The 21,462-nt window shown below is 38.9% G+C and overlaps 1 protein-coding gene across 1 annotated transcript in view; it reads right to left on the bottom strand.

The window, feature by feature from the left end:
• Positions 1-303: 303 nt before the first annotated feature.
• The window catches only part of LOC107582926 (collagen alpha-1(I) chain-like), a 54,714-nt gene continuing 33,555 nt past the window's right edge, over positions 304-21,462 (bottom strand). The window contains exons 2-50 of the mRNA XM_016268951.1: positions 15,371-15,393; positions 15,120-15,155; positions 14,304-14,396; positions 13,821-13,892; positions 13,425-13,469; positions 12,994-13,047; positions 12,429-12,482; positions 12,144-12,197; positions 11,938-11,991; positions 11,786-11,839; positions 11,655-11,699; positions 11,502-11,555; positions 11,143-11,187; positions 10,957-11,010; positions 10,499-10,597; positions 10,340-10,384; positions 10,092-10,190; positions 9,885-9,938; positions 9,530-9,637; positions 9,393-9,446; positions 9,013-9,111; positions 8,848-8,901; positions 8,547-8,645; positions 8,292-8,345; positions 8,130-8,183; positions 7,785-7,838; positions 7,631-7,684; positions 7,329-7,373; positions 7,116-7,214; positions 6,844-6,951; positions 6,588-6,695; positions 6,428-6,481; positions 6,249-6,302; positions 6,048-6,155; positions 5,852-5,905; positions 5,664-5,717; positions 5,396-5,557; positions 4,618-4,725; positions 4,288-4,395; positions 4,126-4,179; positions 3,923-4,030; positions 3,780-3,833; positions 3,565-3,672; positions 3,409-3,462; positions 3,128-3,235; positions 2,755-3,034; positions 2,446-2,636; positions 2,103-2,345; positions 304-1,782 (exon numbers count right to left, since the gene is read on the bottom strand). Coding sequence (XP_016124437.1) covers positions 1,636-1,782; positions 2,103-2,345; positions 2,446-2,636; positions 2,755-3,034; positions 3,128-3,235; positions 3,409-3,462; positions 3,565-3,672; positions 3,780-3,833; positions 3,923-4,030; positions 4,126-4,179; positions 4,288-4,395; positions 4,618-4,725; positions 5,396-5,557; positions 5,664-5,717; positions 5,852-5,905; positions 6,048-6,155; positions 6,249-6,302; positions 6,428-6,481; positions 6,588-6,695; positions 6,844-6,951; positions 7,116-7,214; positions 7,329-7,373; positions 7,631-7,684; positions 7,785-7,838; positions 8,130-8,183; positions 8,292-8,345; positions 8,547-8,645; positions 8,848-8,901; positions 9,013-9,111; positions 9,393-9,446; positions 9,530-9,637; positions 9,885-9,938; positions 10,092-10,190; positions 10,340-10,384; positions 10,499-10,597; positions 10,957-11,010; positions 11,143-11,187; positions 11,502-11,555; positions 11,655-11,699; positions 11,786-11,839; positions 11,938-11,991; positions 12,144-12,197; positions 12,429-12,482; positions 12,994-13,047; positions 13,425-13,469; positions 13,821-13,892; positions 14,304-14,396; positions 15,120-15,155; positions 15,371-15,393 — 4,073 coding nt within the window. The 3' untranslated portion in view covers positions 304-1,635. The remainder of the gene's footprint in view (positions 1,783-2,102; positions 2,346-2,445; positions 2,637-2,754; positions 3,035-3,127; positions 3,236-3,408; positions 3,463-3,564; positions 3,673-3,779; positions 3,834-3,922; positions 4,031-4,125; positions 4,180-4,287; positions 4,396-4,617; positions 4,726-5,395; positions 5,558-5,663; positions 5,718-5,851; positions 5,906-6,047; positions 6,156-6,248; positions 6,303-6,427; positions 6,482-6,587; positions 6,696-6,843; positions 6,952-7,115; positions 7,215-7,328; positions 7,374-7,630; positions 7,685-7,784; positions 7,839-8,129; positions 8,184-8,291; positions 8,346-8,546; positions 8,646-8,847; positions 8,902-9,012; positions 9,112-9,392; positions 9,447-9,529; positions 9,638-9,884; positions 9,939-10,091; positions 10,191-10,339; positions 10,385-10,498; positions 10,598-10,956; positions 11,011-11,142; positions 11,188-11,501; positions 11,556-11,654; positions 11,700-11,785; positions 11,840-11,937; positions 11,992-12,143; positions 12,198-12,428; positions 12,483-12,993; positions 13,048-13,424; positions 13,470-13,820; positions 13,893-14,303; positions 14,397-15,119; positions 15,156-15,370; positions 15,394-21,462) is intronic.

The raw sequence follows: 21,462 nt of genomic DNA, 5'->3' as shown, positions 1-21,462 counted from the left end.
GAGTTTGGAGCATCAACCAACACAATGAGTCTTGATCTGGATATTCACCAATGGATCATTTGGATTATCAGTGGAATATTATGCACATCAACTTGGAGTGCAATGACTTGAAGACTTTTTCTTTATTTCAAGTACCTCAAGGCTGCACCAGGTTAGTACACGCAAGCATCAGAACATGCAGTTTTTCCTATGCTAACTTTGTTACTTTGCTCAAAGGATGTCTTGTTCAGTAGAGTTTGCTTAGTAGAATAAGAAACTACTTTTGTAACAACATGAAAAAAACACCAAAAAAAGTATCAGACATTTCTGAGATTTTCTTTAATCTTTCCTTTTAGTCAAAACAACTGTAACAGGTGCAAGCTGTGCTTCATTCAAGTCCATTGGGCAGTCAGGGACGAGTCAAGATCACTTCTGACAAACATAAGGTCGACCACTTAACATGCTTTATTTCAGCATTCAAAATAATTAAAAACATCTCAAATTATTATACATATACAAAATAGGTACAGATCCTCTTGTTTTAACCCCCCTATGGTGTGCTTCTCTCATAATTTTAGGACTTTTCTATTTGATTGCCTGTTTTATGCTTTAAAAAAAAAAACCCTGGGTGAAAACAAAAATCCTGATTACAGAAGGATGGGAAGGAAGTGGGGATATAGGACAACATTGGGTGGGATATTTTGTAAAGAAACCAAAAGACAACAACCAAAAAGTGTCAAAAGGTGTTTGGAAAATAAAAACAGACTCCACCTGCTTATTCTACACTTGAAAAGACTGCGTGTATCACAGCTACAGTACTGCTTCTTAACAAAAGCTCTGCTGTCTGGCTCTTAGCTTACACTTCAGAAAGAGAGGCATTTGTTACAACTGGGCAGCAAGATATTAGGATTTCTTTAGCACCAAAGGCCCTGTGAGCAAAAGCAATGAACAATACATTACTTTTAGAAAAAGCTAAACTCTTTAATTTCTTGCTGACAGGACCTCATGAGGAAAAAGCACCTTTACAGCTGTCACTTGATCCTTTAACCATACTTCTGCCATGTAAAATCCTGACCTGGTGTTGGTCAACACTGGGAATTGCAGGTTTCTTTTTTGAGGTAGCCACAAGACATTAAAACAAAGTTGAACCCCTGTCTCTACTAGATGTACTTTGTGTGACTCTTGAGAGGAACGTTGGCATTTGGCACCCGGTGGTGCTAATGGGTATAACACAAAGACACTTAAATGTCATTTTACAGATTTATTTAACACCTGAACATGTTACAAAGCATTTGGTTTTGCTCTTTCATTGTCCTTCCTCAGTGGTTGAAAAAAGTCACTTGCATCAGTGATGTTTCTTTAAAACTCCAGGGGGATTTTACACTTTATAAGTATATATTATTTTCTTGTTGCCAGTGAAACAAATGAGTCTTCTAAAGTATCCTCAGTGTGGGTGGTGACAAAATAGTGGTCCAAAAAAGCCTGATAACACACAACCACTGTCTTCTGAAGCGCAGGTCTAAGCAAGTGGACCATTTGGACAGCCAAATTGAATTCTAGGGTTGATTTTAATGCATAGAAAAGATTTTAGAGAGATGATTGCTAGAAAAAAAACACACACGCACACACAAACAATCTCAAGTCCAGATTTCTTTTTTACAAGAAGCAGACTGGGCCAACTTCAATGCCAAATTCCTGATTAGGTGCACCAACGTCCATAGGGGCGATGTCAATAATAGGCAGACGGGATGTTTTCGTTGTTTTGTAGTCAATGACTGTCTTGCCCCATGCACCGGTGTGCGACTGGAGAGATGGAAAAGAGGGATAGAATTAGATCCTATACAAAACCATTCTTTATGTTGCTATAATAATAAACATTTGTTGCTAAATTAGTAATCGCTTTTTCCCTTGAGCTAATTCCCTTCAGCTTTTATTCTCACATGGAAGTTAATTCAGATAAAAGCTACTGCTAAATGAATAACTGTAAAAGTAATCACACTGAAGTCATGCTTTGATAATAACTGTAATTTTAAGTTTATCTTGTTAGGGTTAGGTTGTGGTATTAAGATGCTGCATTACTGTGTGATGGTCACATTAAGAAAAGATAAAAATGGAGAACTCACCGTGCAACCATCCTCAGTGACACTGTATGTGAAGCGGCTGTTGCCCTCTGCTCTGATCTCGATCTCATTGGAGCCCTGCAGCAGAAGAGCCTTCTTCAGGTTGCCAGAAGCCTGGTCCATGTATGCAATGCTGTTCTTGCAGTGGTATGTGATATTCTGGGTGGCCTCAGTGGACATGAGGCGCAGGAAGGTGAGCTGAATGTTAACATCCTCAGGCTTAGAGTCCCCACTGCCATACTCGAACTGTAGGTTTTGAGAGGAAAGCCCGAGAAAATCAGCAAATATAATAAACAGACATGAAGACAAAACCTGTTATACCTTTTGGCCTAGTTGACATCCTCACCTGGAAGCCATCGGTCATGGCCTCTCCAAACCAGACGTGCTTCTTCTCCTTGATGTTCTTGCTTGTGTACCAGTTCTTCTTGGGAATGGAGGACTCAGTTGGGTAGACGCAGGTCTCGCCAGTTTCCATGTTGCAGTAGACCTTGATGGCATCCTGGTTGCAGCCCTGGTCAGGGTCAATCCAGTACTCGCCTGTGTTTTATTTTTGAGAGGAATGGGATTAATATAGGCATGTAGTATGATGCAGGGTGAGAAATGTAAAATGACTTTAGAATTTAGAATTGTTGTGCAATGGAGAAAGGGAACATACCGCTCTTCCAGTCTGGGTGGCACATCTTCAGGTCACGGCAAGTGCGTGCAGGATTCTTCTTGGTGCCATCTGGGCTGATGATGCTCTCAATCTGTTGGCTCAGGGACTTGAGGGTGGTGTCAACCTCAAGGTCACGGTCGCGCATCACATTGGCATCATCGGCACGGTAGGAACGGAAGGGATCAGGGGCCTTCTCCTGTGGCTGGGCAATGAAGCCGATATCAAATCCACCCCCAGAGGGTCCAGGAGGTCCAGCGAGTCCGGGAGGTCCAGGAGGTCCCTATACCAGAGAGTAAACCAAATATGCTGGGGTTAAAGTGTATATTTGGTTTTCTGGGTTCATAGTCATGTAGAAAAGGAAAGAATCACCCACAGCTGGTCCAATTTCTCCAGTGCGACCACGGGGTCCAGGAGGTCCAATGGGTCCAGGAAATCCGCTCATACCATCCTTACCAGCGGCTCCAGAAGATCCAGCTGGGCCCTATTAATACAAAAACAGAAACATCCAAATCTAATCAGAATGAACTCTGAAACACACTTAGGCCACCATGTATATGTTTCAAATATTTGATCAAAGCAGAGAAACAACGGAAGTACAAATATGCAGCAAAATATATTTTATAATAATTTTAAATAATTTATAATAATACTTACTCTAGGTCCACCAGTTCCAGAAGCTCCAGCAGGTCCAGGTTCTCCAGAGGGTCCCTATGGACAAGAATAAAAGAGATGAAAAACAGGTTTCAAGCTACGGATGTTATATTCGAGATTTACACTCTTAAGTTCCATAAGATAAATAAAGTCACTTACAGGAGGTCCTGGGGGTCCCTGCATTCCGGTAAATCCTCTGTGTCCCTTCATGCCTCTCTCGCCAGCCTCACCAGTCTCACCCCTGTCTCCACGAGCTCCAGCGGGTCCCTGGATAAAGACATTACACCTCAGATGATAATATAGTGTGTATCACAGATGGAGCTACACATAGACTCTGGTTTGGCAATTCTTTTGAAGTTTGAGTCAGAACTTACTGCGGGTCCACGGGGACCAGAAGGGCCAGCAGGACCGGCAGGACCACCAGGGCCCTAAGAAGGAAAAAACGGATGAGTTATAATACTCACATGCTTTTTAAGCCATCAACAGTTCATTTCATTATTGGAGATGGGACACTTACAGACTCTCCACGATCACCAGTCTTTCCAGCAGGGCCAAGGGGTCCAGAAGCACCAGGAGGTCCAGGAGCACCGGGAGTGCCAGCAGTGCCAGTCTCACCACGGTCACCCTATATCCGGAGCAGAAGAACATAATTTTGTAAGGGACACAATCTGTGTCACACAGCCTAATGTTTAGTGGGAAACCATGAAGACTGCAGCTCACCTTGGGGCCAGCAGCACCATCACGTCCAGCAGAACCCTCATTACCTGGAGTTCCCTAATGTAAAGGAAATTACATAGATGTCAACAAGGCAGGATGGTATTTATGGTTTCAATTACGTCAATGAAATTCATTATGTATTGGTATATAGGTGTATATCCTCACCTCACGACCAGGCTCACCAGGAGATCCAGCCAATCCAGGGGGTCCCATGGGTCCAGGAGGTCCACGTTCACCAGAGGGACCAGAAGGTCCTTGTTTGCCAGGCTCTCCCTAAATGGCATGATGAAGAGAATAATGAAAGCTTTACCATGATTGATGCATAAGATGCCAACTTTCTAACAAGACAAACACTTGAAAGTAGATACTGGCTGAATAAACCAACCATAGCTCATGACTGTATGGAAGAACATGAGAGATTTACATGCTGTGTAGGTGTTCTTGGGTTCAATTGAGACATCAAAGAGAGTAAAACAAGGGAGCCAGAATACTCACAGATGGGCCGGAGAGACCAGGGAAACCACGCTCGCCTCTTTGTCCAGGGAGACCAACAATACCACGCTGACCAGCAATACCTTGAGGTCCAGGGATACCAGAAGAGCCCTGTAAGAAAAGTATTAGTACATCACAGGCAATGTCTTTATTAGACAATGTGTGTATGTGTGTGTGTGTTTATTACTAGAACTTTTTAAAATATCTAGAACAATTAAATATCTACCAATCTATACTAGCATGCTAACAAGCACACAGTTGTCTTAGAATTGGCCTCTACCAATAATCAATTAAATAACTACCACATGTGAAATTATTCAAGATGTAAATTTGGAACATAACTGTGAAAATTAAGACTAAAACGCATAAAATAAAACAAATCCATAAATTTAAAAAGAGTACTAATTAATATCCTAGCATTTCAAACCATCTTGCCTGGGTATGACTTGTGAGAAAAGAAACTGAGACCAGTAATAAGGAGATACAGAGTTTACTGATCACTATGCAAAAATAACTATATTAAAGCATGTCTGCAGTTTGCCAACAAGCATCGCATTTGGCTAGTTGCGATGCTGGAAAAGATTTTGTGGTCAGATGAGACCAAAGGAAATAAGTTGTGCGTAACTGCCAAAAAGTGTGAGGATTTGAAAGAACTGTTTAAGAAATCCTAATCATTTTGTTAGACACTCCAATCGACTCTCAAATACTCTGGTTACGGTCATGTATTCGAAAAGGCCAGAAGGCAAGGCAATAATGTTATTGATCAGCATGAAAGACTTACAGAAGGACCCTCGGCTCCAGGAGCTCCTTTCTCACCAGGAGCACCAGGTGGTCCAGCAGCACCAATTTCACCAGTGCGCCCAGAAGGTCCAGTCTCACCACGGTTACCTTTCTGGCCCTCCTTACCAGGGACTCCAGAAGGTCCTGGGGGTCCAGCATTTCCCTAAGACAAGAAGCAAGTAGAGAACCATCGTTATGGAAGAGGATCACTGTTACTTCTTTGATGTATTAATTAGTACTATCTATATCAGTGTTGTAGAGATTCTTACAGCAGGGCCAGGGGGACCAACTCTGCCAGCAGCACCAGGGAAACCAGTAGCACCCTTAACAAAAAATTTAATAATGGATTAGCCCAATTGTAATATGTCTTTAAAAGCAGAATATACTGTATTTTTTTTAATTGTGGTAAGTATAAACATAAAACCAAAAAATATAAAATTAAGTAAGTCATACTCACAGGAGGACCAGCAGCACCACGGGCACCCTTGGGTCCAGTAGAACCAACAGGACCCTGTATAGCACAAATCATTTTGATTAAAAATGTGCATGTCAACATTAGTAAAGAAACTATGCTATTACATGGGTCAAACGTTATAAACCCAAAAGAGCATAAGTCTGTTGGATGAGAAGATTATCTGAGAAGATGATCACACCTGAGGTCCGGGGGTACCAGTTGCTCCTGCAGGTCCTGGAAGACCAGCGTCACCCTTAGCACCATTGTCTCCAGGCTCTCCCTTAGCACCAGGCAGACCATCGGCACCCTGTTGGACAGAAATTAGATGTTCGACATAAGAACTGGCCTGTAATAATTAAAACATTTTATAAGGATATATATACTAGAGTTTGTTACTCACAGGAGGTCCAGCAAATCCAGCGGGTCCAGAAGAACCAGTCTCTCCACGCTCACCCTATTTGTAATTGTAGAACAAGGTGATGCCATTAGATCATTTTAGTAAAAGAACTTCAACTTTTCTTCAACTGACCAATTTTGTGTAGCATATGTGTGAATCTTAAAGTCAAGGATTGTGCTTACAGGTGGTCCTCGGGCACCATTAGGTCCAACAAGTCCAGGAGCACCAGTCTCTCCCTATGTTAAAATACATGATATGATAAAACAATGGTTGAATATGTTCTTCAACTTTGTGAGATGGATACATTATGGATATATGGAATCTAGCTCAAAAGACACTCACCTTGTCACCAGGAGCTCCAGCAGGTCCAGGAGGTCCAATTGGTCCGGTCATACCACGGATGCCATCTTTACCAAGGGAACCATCAGCACCCTTGGCACCTTGGTCACCCTGGGATAAGAATTTGTTATCAGTTTTGAGAATTTGTGCCATTTAGTTCATTTGCTGAGTTTGCCGAATTCAGTTTGCTGAGTATTAGTACTGATTTTTCATCAGGAACAGATCTCAAAGTTCAGAAAAGTGCATCATTAGTACTCACTCTGTCACCCTTAAGACCTGGCAGACCAGCAGAACCACGGTCACCAGGCATTCCTTGAAGTCCGGGAGAACCCTGAGTACCAGAGGCACCTGGGGCACCAGCATCACCCTAAGGAAGCAAGAAAAAGTCTTAATGATGATACATATTCACTGGTACAGTGCAATCATACACTTCAGGAGTTTGATTCATATTTAGGGGTATCCTTCAGATTTTAGCCGATTGCTGTAAATGTTTGGTCATCAACAAAGTGAGTCAGGACAGGTGAGACTCACCTTGGCACCATCATTACCAGCTGAACCAGGAGAACCACGGGCACCAGCAGGACCAGCAGGGCCAGGGGCACCACGCTCACCAGGGAATCCTCTGTCACCCTGGGTAAAAAAGTATTGAGAAATACCATCAGTTCTCGTCCATCTCACATATCTAGAACTACAGTCAGCATTATGGACTATGTGCCATTTGGCAATCATGTTGTAGATACTCACTCTGGATCCAACAGGTCCAAGAGCTCCAGCCTCTCCAGGAAGACCCTGTAATAGGCCAAAGAAGGCAAATTAGTATTGTATCATCTGGCCCTTCATTTCTAATGAGGGTTTCTAAGAGACTTAATTACTGTTGCCCATAGCTAAACTGCATATTTAAGTGTCCTTTAAGCGTGAGTGTCCTTGCAAGCATGCTAGACCATAAATCTCCTCTAATTGTTTTATATTATAAATAAAGTTTACAGCCTTATGTTTATAAAATAAATGTAAGCAGTTCCATATTAACACACTGGCTAGTAACTTACCTGCTCACCAGACTTGCCAGGCTCACCAGTTGAACCCTGAGGTCCTGGCAGACCCTGTCAATTAGATGCACAACAGAGAGATGAGCACACCGATGTCGATGTCTATAGCAAAAATATTGTGTTTTGGGTTGGGTAAGATGAGAAACTCACTCACCTGGAATCCAGGAGGACCAGCAGGTCCCTGTTCACCTCTCTCACCAGCAGGCCCCTATTCATGAAAAATGATCATGCAACACATTAGCCAAAGTGATTAATTAGAGTAACCATATTTTAATGTTATAGAGAGTTTATTACAATGTAGTAGATTGAAGAACAATTTAAGTTGAATTTATGTTTATACATTTATTATAAATGTACAATTTATGGCCATAATATGAACATTTTGAAACGGTTTGTGTTATGGATTAGCAGGACAGCTGTTTTAAATGAGACTGAAATAACATTGCATGACGAAAAACCATATGGCAAATGCCTTATGGGATATTGAAGTGCTACTTACAGCAGTTCCAGGAGCACCAGGGGCACCAACATCACCATCTTTACCGGGAGCGCCCTATAGTTAAGACAAAACACAATAGAATGAGCAACAGACTACGACACAACGAATCAAACGGTAAAAGTTGACTGGTGTGTGGAAAACAAAAAAACTATAGCTACTTACAGTGGCACCAAGAGCACCCATCACACCTCTCTCACCAGGTTTGCCAGCCTCACCCTGTACAGGGGCAGAAGTAAACATCAAAATTAGAAAGTGTTTAGTAACAATTACACATTGAATCTGACCTCCAAAGTTTCTTGTACATAGAAATTAAACCATCAAAGTCTGATTGTCTGTAATTTGGCTATACAGTTAGCATATTGACTTTTTATGGTGTAGTTTCAAACTGAAAGAGTAAAGAGAGTAAGGATCACTCACAGCAGCACCCTTAGGTCCAGGGAATCCCATGACACCAGGCTGTCCTCTGGCTCCAAGGGGGCCAGGTGGTCCAGGGCGGCCATCTTGTCCAGAAGCACCCTGTCAAAAATAAAATAACAAAAGCTTGATCCTTACCCACCGTGTACGAATCTCTGGGTATGCAGTGTGTGCATTTATGACTACTGAAATAAAACATCTCAGCAGGAGTTTTCATGGATATTATTATGTACAGTATGGGAATATAGTGAATGTGGAGCTGATGGTTTGTTCTGACATTATGGAGAATTGTGTGGGCACTCACAGGAGTTCCGGTCTTTCCATCAGGTCCAGGGCTGCCAGGGCTACCAGTCATACCCTGTAATGAGCATGAAGATAGAGGGGGTCAAACAGTACTCACTGGCACATTAATACACAACCAATACAACCAAATGACGTATAGCATTCCTGCTGATATCAACATTCTCACCTTGGATCCTGGCATACCAGGTTCACCATTGCGGCCAGGCTCACCAGTGGCACCCTTAGGTCCAACAGCTCCAGGGCCTCCACGCTCACCAGTGGCACCCTGTTATAAAGATCAGAGAGTGTTGCATTTATCATGATCGCTATTTACCACTGGTGAAAAACAATTTTCTGCTTAATTGCTCATAATGTTCCTGTGGCTCACTGGTAGAGCATTGCGTTAGTAGCACAATGGTTGTGGGTTCAATTCCCATGGAACACACATACTGATTAAAAATGTTTAGCCTGAATGCACTGTAAGTCACTTTGGATAAAAGCGTCTGCTAAATGCATTAATTTAATTTAAAATTTGAAAAGGATGTTTTGTATCTTTTGTAGACTCACCTTAGGACCTGCAGATCCATCAGCACCAGGGAAACCACGACCACCAGGAGCACCCTGCACAAAGAGGTGTGTGACTGTTATGCTCAGGCCCAATTTTAAGGTTCTTACTAATGGAGAAGTTTGATGTGGGTACATACACGTTCACCAGGGGGTCCGCGGGTACCGGCAGAACCTGGCTCACCACGAGCTCCTCTCTTGCCTTCCTCACCAGAGGGGCCAGGGGGACCCTGAACTCCTTGGGCACCCTAGGTAAGCACACAAGAAAAAGAAGATGGTTTGAAATTAACCAGATTTTATTATTTTTTTAGTAAATTTTTGTAAAAGCCAACTGCAGTTGCTTTGTGAAAAATCAGTCTTAAGGCAATGTTTTTATAAAGCTGTAAAATGCTTTACCAAAATTTGCATGATAAGATGGAAGATGAAATGGAGTGTTTAAAACAATGACATGAGTGACAAAGTTTTCAAGATCAAATAAGTGATGTTTATACTTACAGCCTCTCCCTTAGCACCAGCCTCTCCTTTGGAACCAGGGGTGCCAACCTCACCCTGTAAAACAAACAAAAATGGTCAAGAGAAGTAGGCAGAATGGCCTTTTCTTAAAAAAAACAAAAAGTAAATATGAAATAATTTATATTTTTTCTAATTTTTTTATAGCTCATTTAGATCATTCTCATGATCTGAGAAGAAATTGACACTTACAGTGTTACCCTTAGGGCCAGGGGCACCAGCAGCTCCAGCAGCTCCAGGAGGACCACGAGGTCCAGGGAAACCTGGAGCACCAGCAATACCAGAAGCACCCTGCAAGTGGCAGCAGAGAGTAACAAATATGTGGCTGTTAATTTACTAACACCAATGTTATAATGCAGGAAGAGGAAATATATTGACCTAAATATTAACTTTTATCAAGAAGAAGAACATTTGTTGATAAAGATTAAGACAATACTTACAGGAGCACCCTTAAGACCAGGGGCACCATCAGCTCCATTGTTACCCTACAGCAGAAGGAATGCAAAATGGACAAGGTAATCAGAACTGAAGTACACACATAGCTGAAATTTAGGATTGAAAAAATTTGGATAATTTGATATGTCAAAAGATTCACTCACAGCGGGTCCAGCAGCACCAGCAGGTCCAGGGTTACCAGGCTCACCACGGGTTCCCTGGGGTCCCTCTGCACCACGAGATCCCTGAGCACCAACCTCTCCCTATGGAAAGCAAAGTGTAAGAGTGCGATGGGACAACACCTATGAAGTGCCACAAGGGGCATCTCAACCCTCAACGTAAATGCAGCATTGTGTATAGAGTCCATAAAAAACCCAAGTATTTCTATGATGCTGGAGGATACGTTTGTTTGTCAGCTTTGACCTACTAACATATTTACCAGGAATCAACTCTTCATTAATTGTTGGCCTACATAATTTAGATGATTGACAACGCAGCCAAGAACATCTGGCTCCATCAGCCCAATTACAGTGCCACCTTGTGGTACTCTAGCTCCTGTTTGGTTTGATTTGTAATATGAATATGCGTAATAATGTGAACAAATGAGAGTAATTTTTTTTACCTTAGCTCCAGGGCCACCAGGGAATCCTGGAGAACCAGCAGGGCCAGTTGGGCCCTAAAAATAGAGAGAGAAGATAAATTATTGTCAGCGTAAATTGTCCTTTTTTACCCATTATCATTTTTCAGATTAATTTAGAACAGGTGGATTTACAAAAATCGGATCTATAAAAAAAAAAAGGCGACTTACAGGAGGACCAGCAGCTCCAGCGGCACCATCGTTACCACGAGCACCCTGCAAAATTGAGAAAATATAATTATTTGGAAGTTATTCATTATTACAAGGTTTAATCTGTGCACTGCAGAGGACAGGATTTAGGCAATATTATTTATGTTTAAGGGATGATCTCAACCCATTTAAAGGATCCAAAACGTGCAGTATGTCTTTTCAAAATGATGTTAAGCTACCGTGAAATGCTCAATATACACGTCTGTCCTTTATTTGCAAAGTACACAATGTCAGATCTACAAATAAAGTATAATACTGCAACATAAGTGGTATAGTAGGACTTATAGTAGGGTTAAGTTCATGTTTATAAAGTTACTTACAGCAGCACCAGGAGGACCAGAGCGGCCTCTCTCACCAGGCAGACCACGAGGACCCTGGGAAACAGAGTTACATTAGAAAAGAACTACAAATGTAGATGTTGAAAATAGGATGAAAGTCATGCTTATTCAGTGTGAGTAAATACTATTTCTTACCATAGCTCCAGGAGTTCCGTTCTCACCAGAGGCACCAGGCTCACCCTAATGGGCAAAGCAGCATGTTAAGGGGTCTGCTTACTTTGAACTTCTGGTTTAAAGTGTGATATTGATTTTAATTCTTATTTCACCTTAGGTCCAGCAGGGCCAGAGTCTCCCTTAGCTCCATCTAGACCGCTGAATCCCTGAGGTGCAGAGGATGCACATAAAGATTTAAGTAATATGGACATAAGTTGATATTCATCAAACAAGAGAAATTGCTTCCTAGAGCTAGAGAACTTACTCTGTGTCCCTTGATGCCTGGAAGTCCTGGGGTTCCGGGGAATCCACGAGCACCCTAGATATATAGAGAAAGGGAGAAAACTTTTACAGCCATTTCTCCTTTTGTGGCTCACACACTATAATGCTAATACAATGCAATTATAACAACAGTAGAACTTAATTATTTTCACCGGAAATCCTGTGAAGAGTCCTTTTGGCAACACTCACCTGTGCGCCAGAGGGTCCGCGCTCACCAGGGCGACCGGGTTTGCCAGACTCACCCTTACAGAGTCAGAGAAAAAACAGATGAGAAAAGAGAAACAAACTGAATGAAAAAAATGAGGCAGAAATGAAAAGAATAGTAGACATTGATAAATACAATACTTGGTTTCCTGAAATCTTTCCTGGAAACATTTTACAGTAATATACTAGAAGTAAACTGCATAAACTAATGAAGTTTTTTCCCTTATATCTTCTTAAACTAAAATGTAGTGGTTGAGTAAAATTACTTACATCCTCTCCGTTCTTTCCAGGGGGACCAGCTGAACCACGGGGACCCATTGGACCCTAAACCAGGAAAGCATCAGAAAAAAATCTAGGTTAGGAAAAAAACATTTGTGTCCATGTGAGTGTATTTATGTATTTCACATTGTGGCCGCATGAGTGAGTCACACTTTGGCAGTGTGAATTATCCAGATGAAAAAATTTGAAATATCGACTAAAATGACTTTTTGCTTGCCAGTAAGAGACCTCTGTTATACATATACACAGGCTGGATGTCATTCATCCACTCAGTCAAAAAAAAATAAAAAATCTAGGTGGCTGAGGTCAAGATTCATGAACCCTGTACCCTTTTGACCTCATTTGACCCAAATGGGTCAAACTGGAGTCACACGCGTAGGTGAGGGTAATTTTAATTTGGGTAAAATTATCTTAGATTTCTAGGGTTTAACTGCGAGCACTTCTTAAAATGTCAGTAGAGGACATGTAATCATGCTTTTTATTATTTGTGTTATTTACTAAAAAAAAAGCTGTGTTTGGTTTGATGAGTACAGGGATGATTTGTTTAGATACTCACAGGAGCACCAGCCTCACCAGATTCACCAGGGTGGCCAGTAAATCCTTGGGGTCCCTGTAGAGGAGGACAAAGAGCACAAATTACAAGAAACACAAAATTGAGGAACACAGTGCTATTAAATTCTACAATAAGCCTTGAGGGAAAAGGTAGTGGCTCATTTTTACTTCCTGGGTGGATCTAATTAAAATTAATTTATTCTGATTTTCCTGGGTTCCAAATTGCAGTAATAAAACTAATTCATAATGATAAATTTGAAAGTAATACATTTTTGAAAATTGGTTAATGAAAAACACTACAACTGTATGGCGTATATTTATCTCCAATTGCATGGTGTATATTTAACTTGATTTCATTATGACTTCCAATATAGAACTGATTTAAAATGTATGTTAAGATGATATGGTTTCTAAGAACTGTTAGGGAGTACTCACAGAAGTTCCAGGAGGTCCAGGGGGTCCACGGGGGCCCATAGCTCCCTGTAAAAAAGAGACAAAGGAGATACTGTAAGGAAACCTGACAAAGTAATAACTGATGAATACACAGTTCTTGGGACATTTTGTTTGAAGCTGCATGCTACAGGCCTTCATATGCCTGTATGCCATAAATTAAAAATATATTAAGCATGTGTTTGTAGTGCAGCAGCTGATATGATGCTGTCTGTTAATAAAGAACTGAATTGTGATTACATAGAGAGACAAATAAGTGTATATGCATACCGTACATTTATTGAACTGATATATGCATCACTCAGAGATTTGTAGGATGCATGTGTAGTGTATGTGCATGCATGAATAGGAATGTGTATGTTAGCATATGTGCGTTTTTACCATGGGGCCTGGGACAGCCATTGCTCCTCCGGATTTCTCATCAAATCCACCAGACATCTGAGGAGAAAAGTTCTGTGGAGGGGCAAAGAGAAAAAGCAAAGACCTTGTCAGTCAAAAGATGAGATGAGAAAAAAAAACGTAAAAAATAAAATCTTAAAGCAGAGATTTAAAAAAAATCTGTGCTCATTTTAGCATAGGACAGGATGAACCGTAACTGAACTTATCTAGCTCATGCTTAGGCTTAAGCTTTGCATGCCTGAGTGCAACTGTGGCTACTGCCCTGAGGGTGCTGTCCACTTAAATGGTGCTGAAATGTGTCAGCCCTGTGACCTATAGGTCTTTTAAATGTGATCTGATTTCAAATTATGGCCTAGAACAACTCCTGAAATTTTTGCACCTGGCCTAAAGGCACATATAAGTCACACCTTTCACCTATCTGTTGGCAAAAACTAGTATTTTCCCTCTTTAGGGTGAAATACTTACTCCACCAAGGCCAGGAGGTCCAGGGGGGCCTGGGGGCCCAGGAAGGCCAGGCTGTCCAGGGATTCCATCATTGCCGGAAGGACCAGGAGGACCCTGTTTTGAGATCAAGGGAAATGAAAATTAGGATTTAATTGAATGAGGCAGATGCAACACTATGGTACAGACAGGTTTGTACACAGTTCACATCAAAGCCCATACAGTTCAAAATGATGCACCACATCTATAGATCAGATTTTTGTAGAGGTATAATTAGAGGAAAGCGGTGGGCTGATATATAATTATGTTGTCTTTTTACATTAAATACAGACCAAATCATCTCTCTCATCACAAGTGTTCAGAGTGCCACAAACACCATATAAGACAAATTAAACCAGCAGCACTTGCTTGTAGCTAGTAACAGATTTTTGTTGTTATGAAGACATGTAAAAACTTCTGTTTTCAGACATAATATTATATATATATATAAACAAATATGCATATATATATATATATACTTGAATATTACAATCATGACTTGTTTTAGATCAAATCCCAGACATAATATTATATATATATATAAACAAATATGCATATATATATATATACTTGAATATTACAATCATGACTTGTTTTAGATCAAATCTAACTGAAAATCAGGTAAGAAATAATTCATAACTAACCTGTAAGGAATATAACATCTAAAGTTTTGTGCAGTGGTAATAAATGCTGGTTTAAAATGTATGTTTTTTGGTCTCCAAGAACTTTAAGATGTTCAGCAAGTAAACAAAACCCTTGATGAAGCAATAAACTGATAAAAAGATTGACATAGAAACCTACCCTGTCACCCTTCTCACCGGCAGGACCTCTTGGTCCCTAAGAGAGAGTGATGAACACAAAGGCGTTTATAAGGATTTATTTTCCCAAATAAGTCGCAAAATAACTTGTAACTTGCTTCAAATGAGTTCGAATGAGGCCTTGAGTATGGTATACTTAATAATGTAGGCCATTTATAAAGATCATTTTATGAAGCAATGAACTGAAAACTTATTTGAGGAAATATAAGCTGATAAAAGTAAAACAACATTTACCTCAACACTGGGCTCGTGGAATTCTATAAAATTGAGGAAAAATAAAAAAACAAAAATTAAAACCATATAAAAATAGAAATGAGTCAGATGCCTCTTTTGGGTTGCAAATGTTTAGCACTAAAACGATAACAATCAGCCTAACCAGTGAGTCTGTGGTTTCCCCCAATTAGATTTGAGGCCTTGAGCCTGATTTAGGCCTACTAAACCAAGAACGAAACCACAAATTAATCCAGTGAGTGACCATAAAGCCGGAAGCTTGAAGATCTCATTGAAAAATCCAACGGGGAGTGAATGTTGTGGCTCCATCTGAATTTTCCCTGACATTTTAAATGAAGGGATGTGGGGTGGTTCTGTTTGCCCAAAGTAAGAAAAAACGGTGCGTGAGAATCAAGGCGTCGTACCGTGGCCTCAGACTATAACGGAAACGCTCTTAAAGGTGCATATCCTTAATACGCGGCTGGCACGAGCCATAAAAAGTGATTTGGCTTATGAGCGGCTGCATCTCTCTTCCGCTGCTGACACGTCGCACCTCTGGAACTGGCCAATCAGAGCTTGCGCTCTCCCCTTTTCTCTTCATCTTCATAGCAGTGTCTCATCCAAGAGCCGCGTCTTCCTCCTTATTCCGTTCAGAAGCTAATGCAGATGAAAGGAGTCGCGAGCCTTTATTTTTTGCAGTTAAGTGTTGTGTGCTTAATACTGTATGCTAATATATCTGCTTACATTTATTCGTTTTTTTTTAAAAAGTTTATGTACATAAATTATGGCATTAAGATACAAAAATGCATTTTTCCTTATCAATTCTTAAAAAAAATATTCTAAACTGTAATAGGCTAGTTACTTTATTTACATGAATCAAGGCTACTTTTGTTCGAAGCAATTTTAAGGCATAATGGAAAGGAATTGACATTTAAACTAATAACCTTCTAAGAAAGTGCAAATAATGTCAATATGATCTTTTTTCATTATTATTTTTTGCAGTTAAGTGTTGTGTGCTTAATACTGTATGCTAATATATCTGCTTACATTTATTCGTTTTTTTTTTTTTAAGTTTATGTACATAAATTATGGCATTAAGATACAAAAATGCATTTTTCCTTATCGATTCTTAAAAAAAATATTCTAAACTGTAATAGGCTAGTTACTTTATTTACATGAATCAAGGCTACTTTTGTTCGAAGCAATTTACAAATAATTAAAAGGCAACAAGAAGCCACATTACCAAGTACAAAATCAGTAGTGGCAAACAGAAAAAAGATTAAAGAGAAAGGGTTTTTAATAAATTTGTATTTGATGGTTTTTTATTTTCTGTGGTGAAATGCACCGGTATTGTCAACACACACTGTGACCTCTCTACAAATCCACAAAAATGACATTTTTTGCTTCTAATTTGTTCCCCCATCCAACAATTTTCACAAAAATAGTAACTAAACATATTTCAAATGAAAGGCATAGAAATGAAACAAGAATGTTGCCAAAGGCTTGCCAAGACATTTCTACTGAACAAAACAGCAAACACACATGAATCTACTTATAAATATCCAAAGTTGCAGAAACGGCTGTATAATTTGCAGTCTGATTGTGACTGCAGATTGTGTACATATTAAAAATTAAAAAAGATTAAAGAGAAAGGGTTTTTAATAAATTTGTATTTGATGTTTTTTTATTTTCTGTGGTGAAATGCACCGGTATTGTCAACACACACTGTGACCTCTCTACAAATCCACAAAAATGACATTTTTTGCTTCTAATTTGTTCCGCCATCCAACAATTTTCACAAAAATAGTAACTAAACCTATTTCAAATGAAAGGCATAGAAATGAAACAAGAATGTTGCCAAAGGCTTGCCAAGACATTTCTACTGAACAAAACAGCAAACACACATTAATCTACTTATAAATATCCAAAGTTGCAGAAACGGCTGTATAATTTGCAGTCCTTATGTTATAGACGATTTCTGAATGACTGCAGATTGTGTACATTTTAAAAATGATTTGATGCTCAAAATAAAGCAAATGAACTTTTCATTGCCAATCATAAAGTACACTGTAGTAATGGTGTCAGCCAGTTGCTAATGAGCAACACTGTGACAAAAAGTGCAATAAAATAATTTAGTGTCAGTGTTTTGCTAAAAATGTCTCAAATTCAATACTGTATATAGAATATTTTGCCATTCGTTGTCAAGAAATATGCAGAAAAATGTCTTCACATGGCTCTATCATTTGTCTACATACTATAAATAAAGAAATACCCAGCAGTGGCCAAAGTAGACTTTGTGAAAATTTATGAAAATGGATGCAACCACAAGAAGCCAAGTATTAGTGTTTAACCTGGGAGAGCAAAGCTTTCTGGGAGCTCTCACATTGTCCAAAACCAGCATGAGATGCAAGCAGAGAAAGAGCCAAGCACAACACAGCACAGACAGCTTCTAAAGATGTGACCTGGAAAAGGCAGCAGGATAGAGGGAAGAAAAATTGATCATAAATGAGATCTAGTTGGTTTTGTATCAGAATGACTTCAATGGAAGATGAAGGCATCTGTGTCTGTACATTTAAAAGTTCACTCCAAAAAAGTGTTTTTTTCTCTCCATACAATTAAATTCAATGTGTTTTAGACCACACTGACATTTACTATATGGACAAAAACTTCTTCAAAATATCTTAATTTGTGTTCCACAGAAGAAAGAAGGTCGTATAGGTTTGGAAACAATATAATGGTGAGTCATTGATGCCAATTTTCATTTTTGGGTGAACTATCCCTTTAACAAAGGCTGAATCTGTTGCATCATGACATCTAGCCATTGTTTTCAAGCTTTTGAACTTCCACAAACACATATTACTCTTTCATTATCAAGCAGAATCAAGCTAAACACTAGCATTTCATAGGCTACATTCATACTTGAGGAAAAGGGACATGCTGGCGCTGCAGCATTGAGGAGCTTTCTGACCGTCTTGTCATTATGGTAACCGGCTCAGCCTTGCACGGTCGGAGACTCTGTGCTTTGATAGGTGGGTGTCTGTCCTGAGCAAACAGGTGTTGTGACCCACCCCACACTTTCATGGTACAGAAGGCCTGCTCTCCAAAAATACCAGCCTCACTCTGCTCCTGCTTCCACAGCTGTTCCCTTTTAGGAAAGTGCTTATCCTCTTTATGGTTCGCAGTTATGCACACACACGCTCAATATGATGAAGGATCTGTGAACCTGGAAATACGGGAAGCATGTGCTACACAGATAAATCATGTTGGATACAGGCCTGCTCATCAGGAGGCTTGGTTTGTTTTATTTTACATTAAAACATAGTCAAGGTTCTCCAAAGTCACTCTGTGTAGTTTGGATGCTTTTCATCTCAGCCCCATTCTTCAAAGCTCAGCTTTTTCCCCCCCGAAGTTCCTCTAGTTCGAAAAGGGTTTGATTTAATGGCATCTGGAAACCACATACTACGACATAGATTAAACTGTTTCTAGTAAATAACTACAAGCTCGAGTCTAAATCTATCCGTTTTGCGGAATGTTATGGAAGTAGCTCCAGAAAGCCCAATTAAAGGATGTATGCTTGCTTTCTCGAACAACATGTGCGTTGGCCACGACAAGGACAACAATGTAGTATTTTTTACATTGTTACTACAATGTAGTAACAAGTCAATTTATGCATTATGATATCCTTCTCAATATTGTGCCCTTTTATGTTACACACCAGTGGGGTCAAACGTAGGCGTACTTGGATCTCTGCATCTTATTGACAATATTTTATAACAAATAAGGCTTGCACAAAATAAATTGCACTATAAAGCTAGTGATGAACCAAGAAACTACATTTCTCAGATGCAGAAGTATTTAGCTGTATTTAAAGCTGTAATTGTGTCTAACATATTGAGATTTATATGGCATGTTACTGATTACAGATTACATGATGAAAATGTAGTAATATAATCTAGGTTACTCATTTTAAGTAAAGTAATCTGACTATTTTTAGATTCCTTTTTTATCTAACTTGTTTTGAACTTACCATTAAATGTACCATATTGATATAAAAAGTGTTATATCAGCATCATAAACTGCACGAAACATTACATTACATCAGGGTTTCCCAAACTGGGATTAATGTAAGAACTGCAGTGGGTTTGTGAGTTGATAGAAAGCTAATAATGAAATCATAAAAATGTAAAAATAAAAACACTACAAATATAAATATTTTATTTGTTTACCTGCATGTTAATGTGACCATGTTAATGTAATCAGTTAAAAAAATGGTGCTTATGCAGTATCTTTTGATTAGATAGAAGTCTGCAATCATGAAGGCAATTGTTACTATATTCTGGTGAAACTGTATGTAATGTACACATTAACAACTGTGTCTTTGCAGAAACGATAATTGTATCTACTGGATTTACAGAGGAATTGATTGAAATGTAGGTTCAATCCAGACACCATGAAAAAAAAATCTCCCGGCTCAGGAATGCTGGTCCACTAGAGGCTAGAGAATGAACTAAAATGGAAATACAGATGAGAATCTTTGGAATGGAAGAGGAAAAATATTTTCATTAGATTCTTATGTGAAGTTGGTGACACTTTACAATAAGGTTCATTTCATTAACATTAGCTAATACATTAGGAGTCATGAAATAAAATTTTTTATAAATATACTATTGTTTATAATGCATTAACTGATTTATAACTGAACTATAAATAATAAAAATGTTAAAAATGATACCTAATGCATGAAACAATGAATTGAACCTTATTGTACACTACAGTTGAAATATGTTTGGGATTTAAGATGTTTTTTTTTAATGAAATTAATACTTTTATTCAGCAAGGATGCATTCAGTTGATCAAAGGTTACAATAAAGACATTCATAATCTTACAAAAGATTTATTTTTTAAATAAATGCTATGTAAAATTTTCTATTTATCAAAGTATCCTGAAAAAATGTTTCAGTTTTCGCAAAAATATTAAGCAACTGTTTTCAACATTGATGATAATAATAATAAACGTTTATCATCAGCAGATTAGAATGATTTCTGACGTGGTCCACTAAATATCACAGCAATAAATTATATTTTAAAATATATTAAAATAGACATTTTTTTAAAACTGCAATAATATTTAATATAGCTGTTTTTTGTATTTTTGATCATATAAATGCAGCCTTGATTAGCATGAGATAGATATTTATATTCAACAAAAATCTTTTTGAGCCTAAAAAGCCTTTTGAATGGTAAAGTATTTAAATCCAATGAAATGAAAAGTTAATAATTTCTTGAAAATAATTGTGTGGATACAATAAAAAAACTCTCTGTGCTTTATTGTTACCTATTCTTAACAAATTACACTCAAAAATTTGATTTAGACAAACAAATGAAACATGACAGCAGTCATATGACTTCCATATCACACCTTCTCATGCTGATTTCTTTGGTGTTTGTGGTGGATGTCTTCAGCATTCACTGAGTTTACAGAGCTACAGTGGCAGAACGGCACAGCATTGAAATAGAAATGGGTATTTTCAGAAGCTCCTCGTCTGACCCTGCTCTTTGTAATCTATAGTTCTGTGGTCAGAGTCTCAGCAGAGGTCAGCTAGTGATTATGGGTGGAGTCCCACTGCATTGAGAATTGAGGTTAGATCTGAGTAGAGACATGCTTTCTTTCTTTCTTTCTTACTATACAATGACACAATACAATAATAGCTGATTGAGTTTGCAGACGGCCTGCTGCCTGATGAACGGAGGAGTGGAGGATTGTGAAGTAGTACTCATTCTGAAAACAGACACAAAAAAACTCGAATGCGGTCAAATGGTTGCTCAAAATCTAGGTTCGGATGTAAATATGTTATTTACATAAGATAAAATCAACAGATTTAAGTTGCTTTGAACAATATGGAGAAAAATTGCAGTATACTTTATGAAGGCAATGGCTTCCTGGCATATAAAGGTGTGCATTTCAGAGAATTTGTGAACTACTATACAATATATTCTTTACTAAAGTTTATGTATATTTTCATAGTATACGCTACTGGTCGAAAGTAATGTAAAAGTTTGAATAATTAAGATTCTTAGGCTTACCAAGGCTGCATTTATTGAAACATACAGTAAAA

This window comes from Sinocyclocheilus grahami, unplaced genomic scaffold (genome assembly GCF_001515645.1).
Source record: "Sinocyclocheilus grahami isolate Dianchi unplaced genomic scaffold, SAMN03320097.WGS_v1.1 scaffold48.1, whole genome shotgun sequence".
NCBI lineage: Eukaryota > Metazoa > Chordata > Actinopteri > Cypriniformes > Cyprinidae > Sinocyclocheilus > Sinocyclocheilus grahami.
This window is presented reverse-complemented; position numbering and strand designations above follow the sequence as displayed.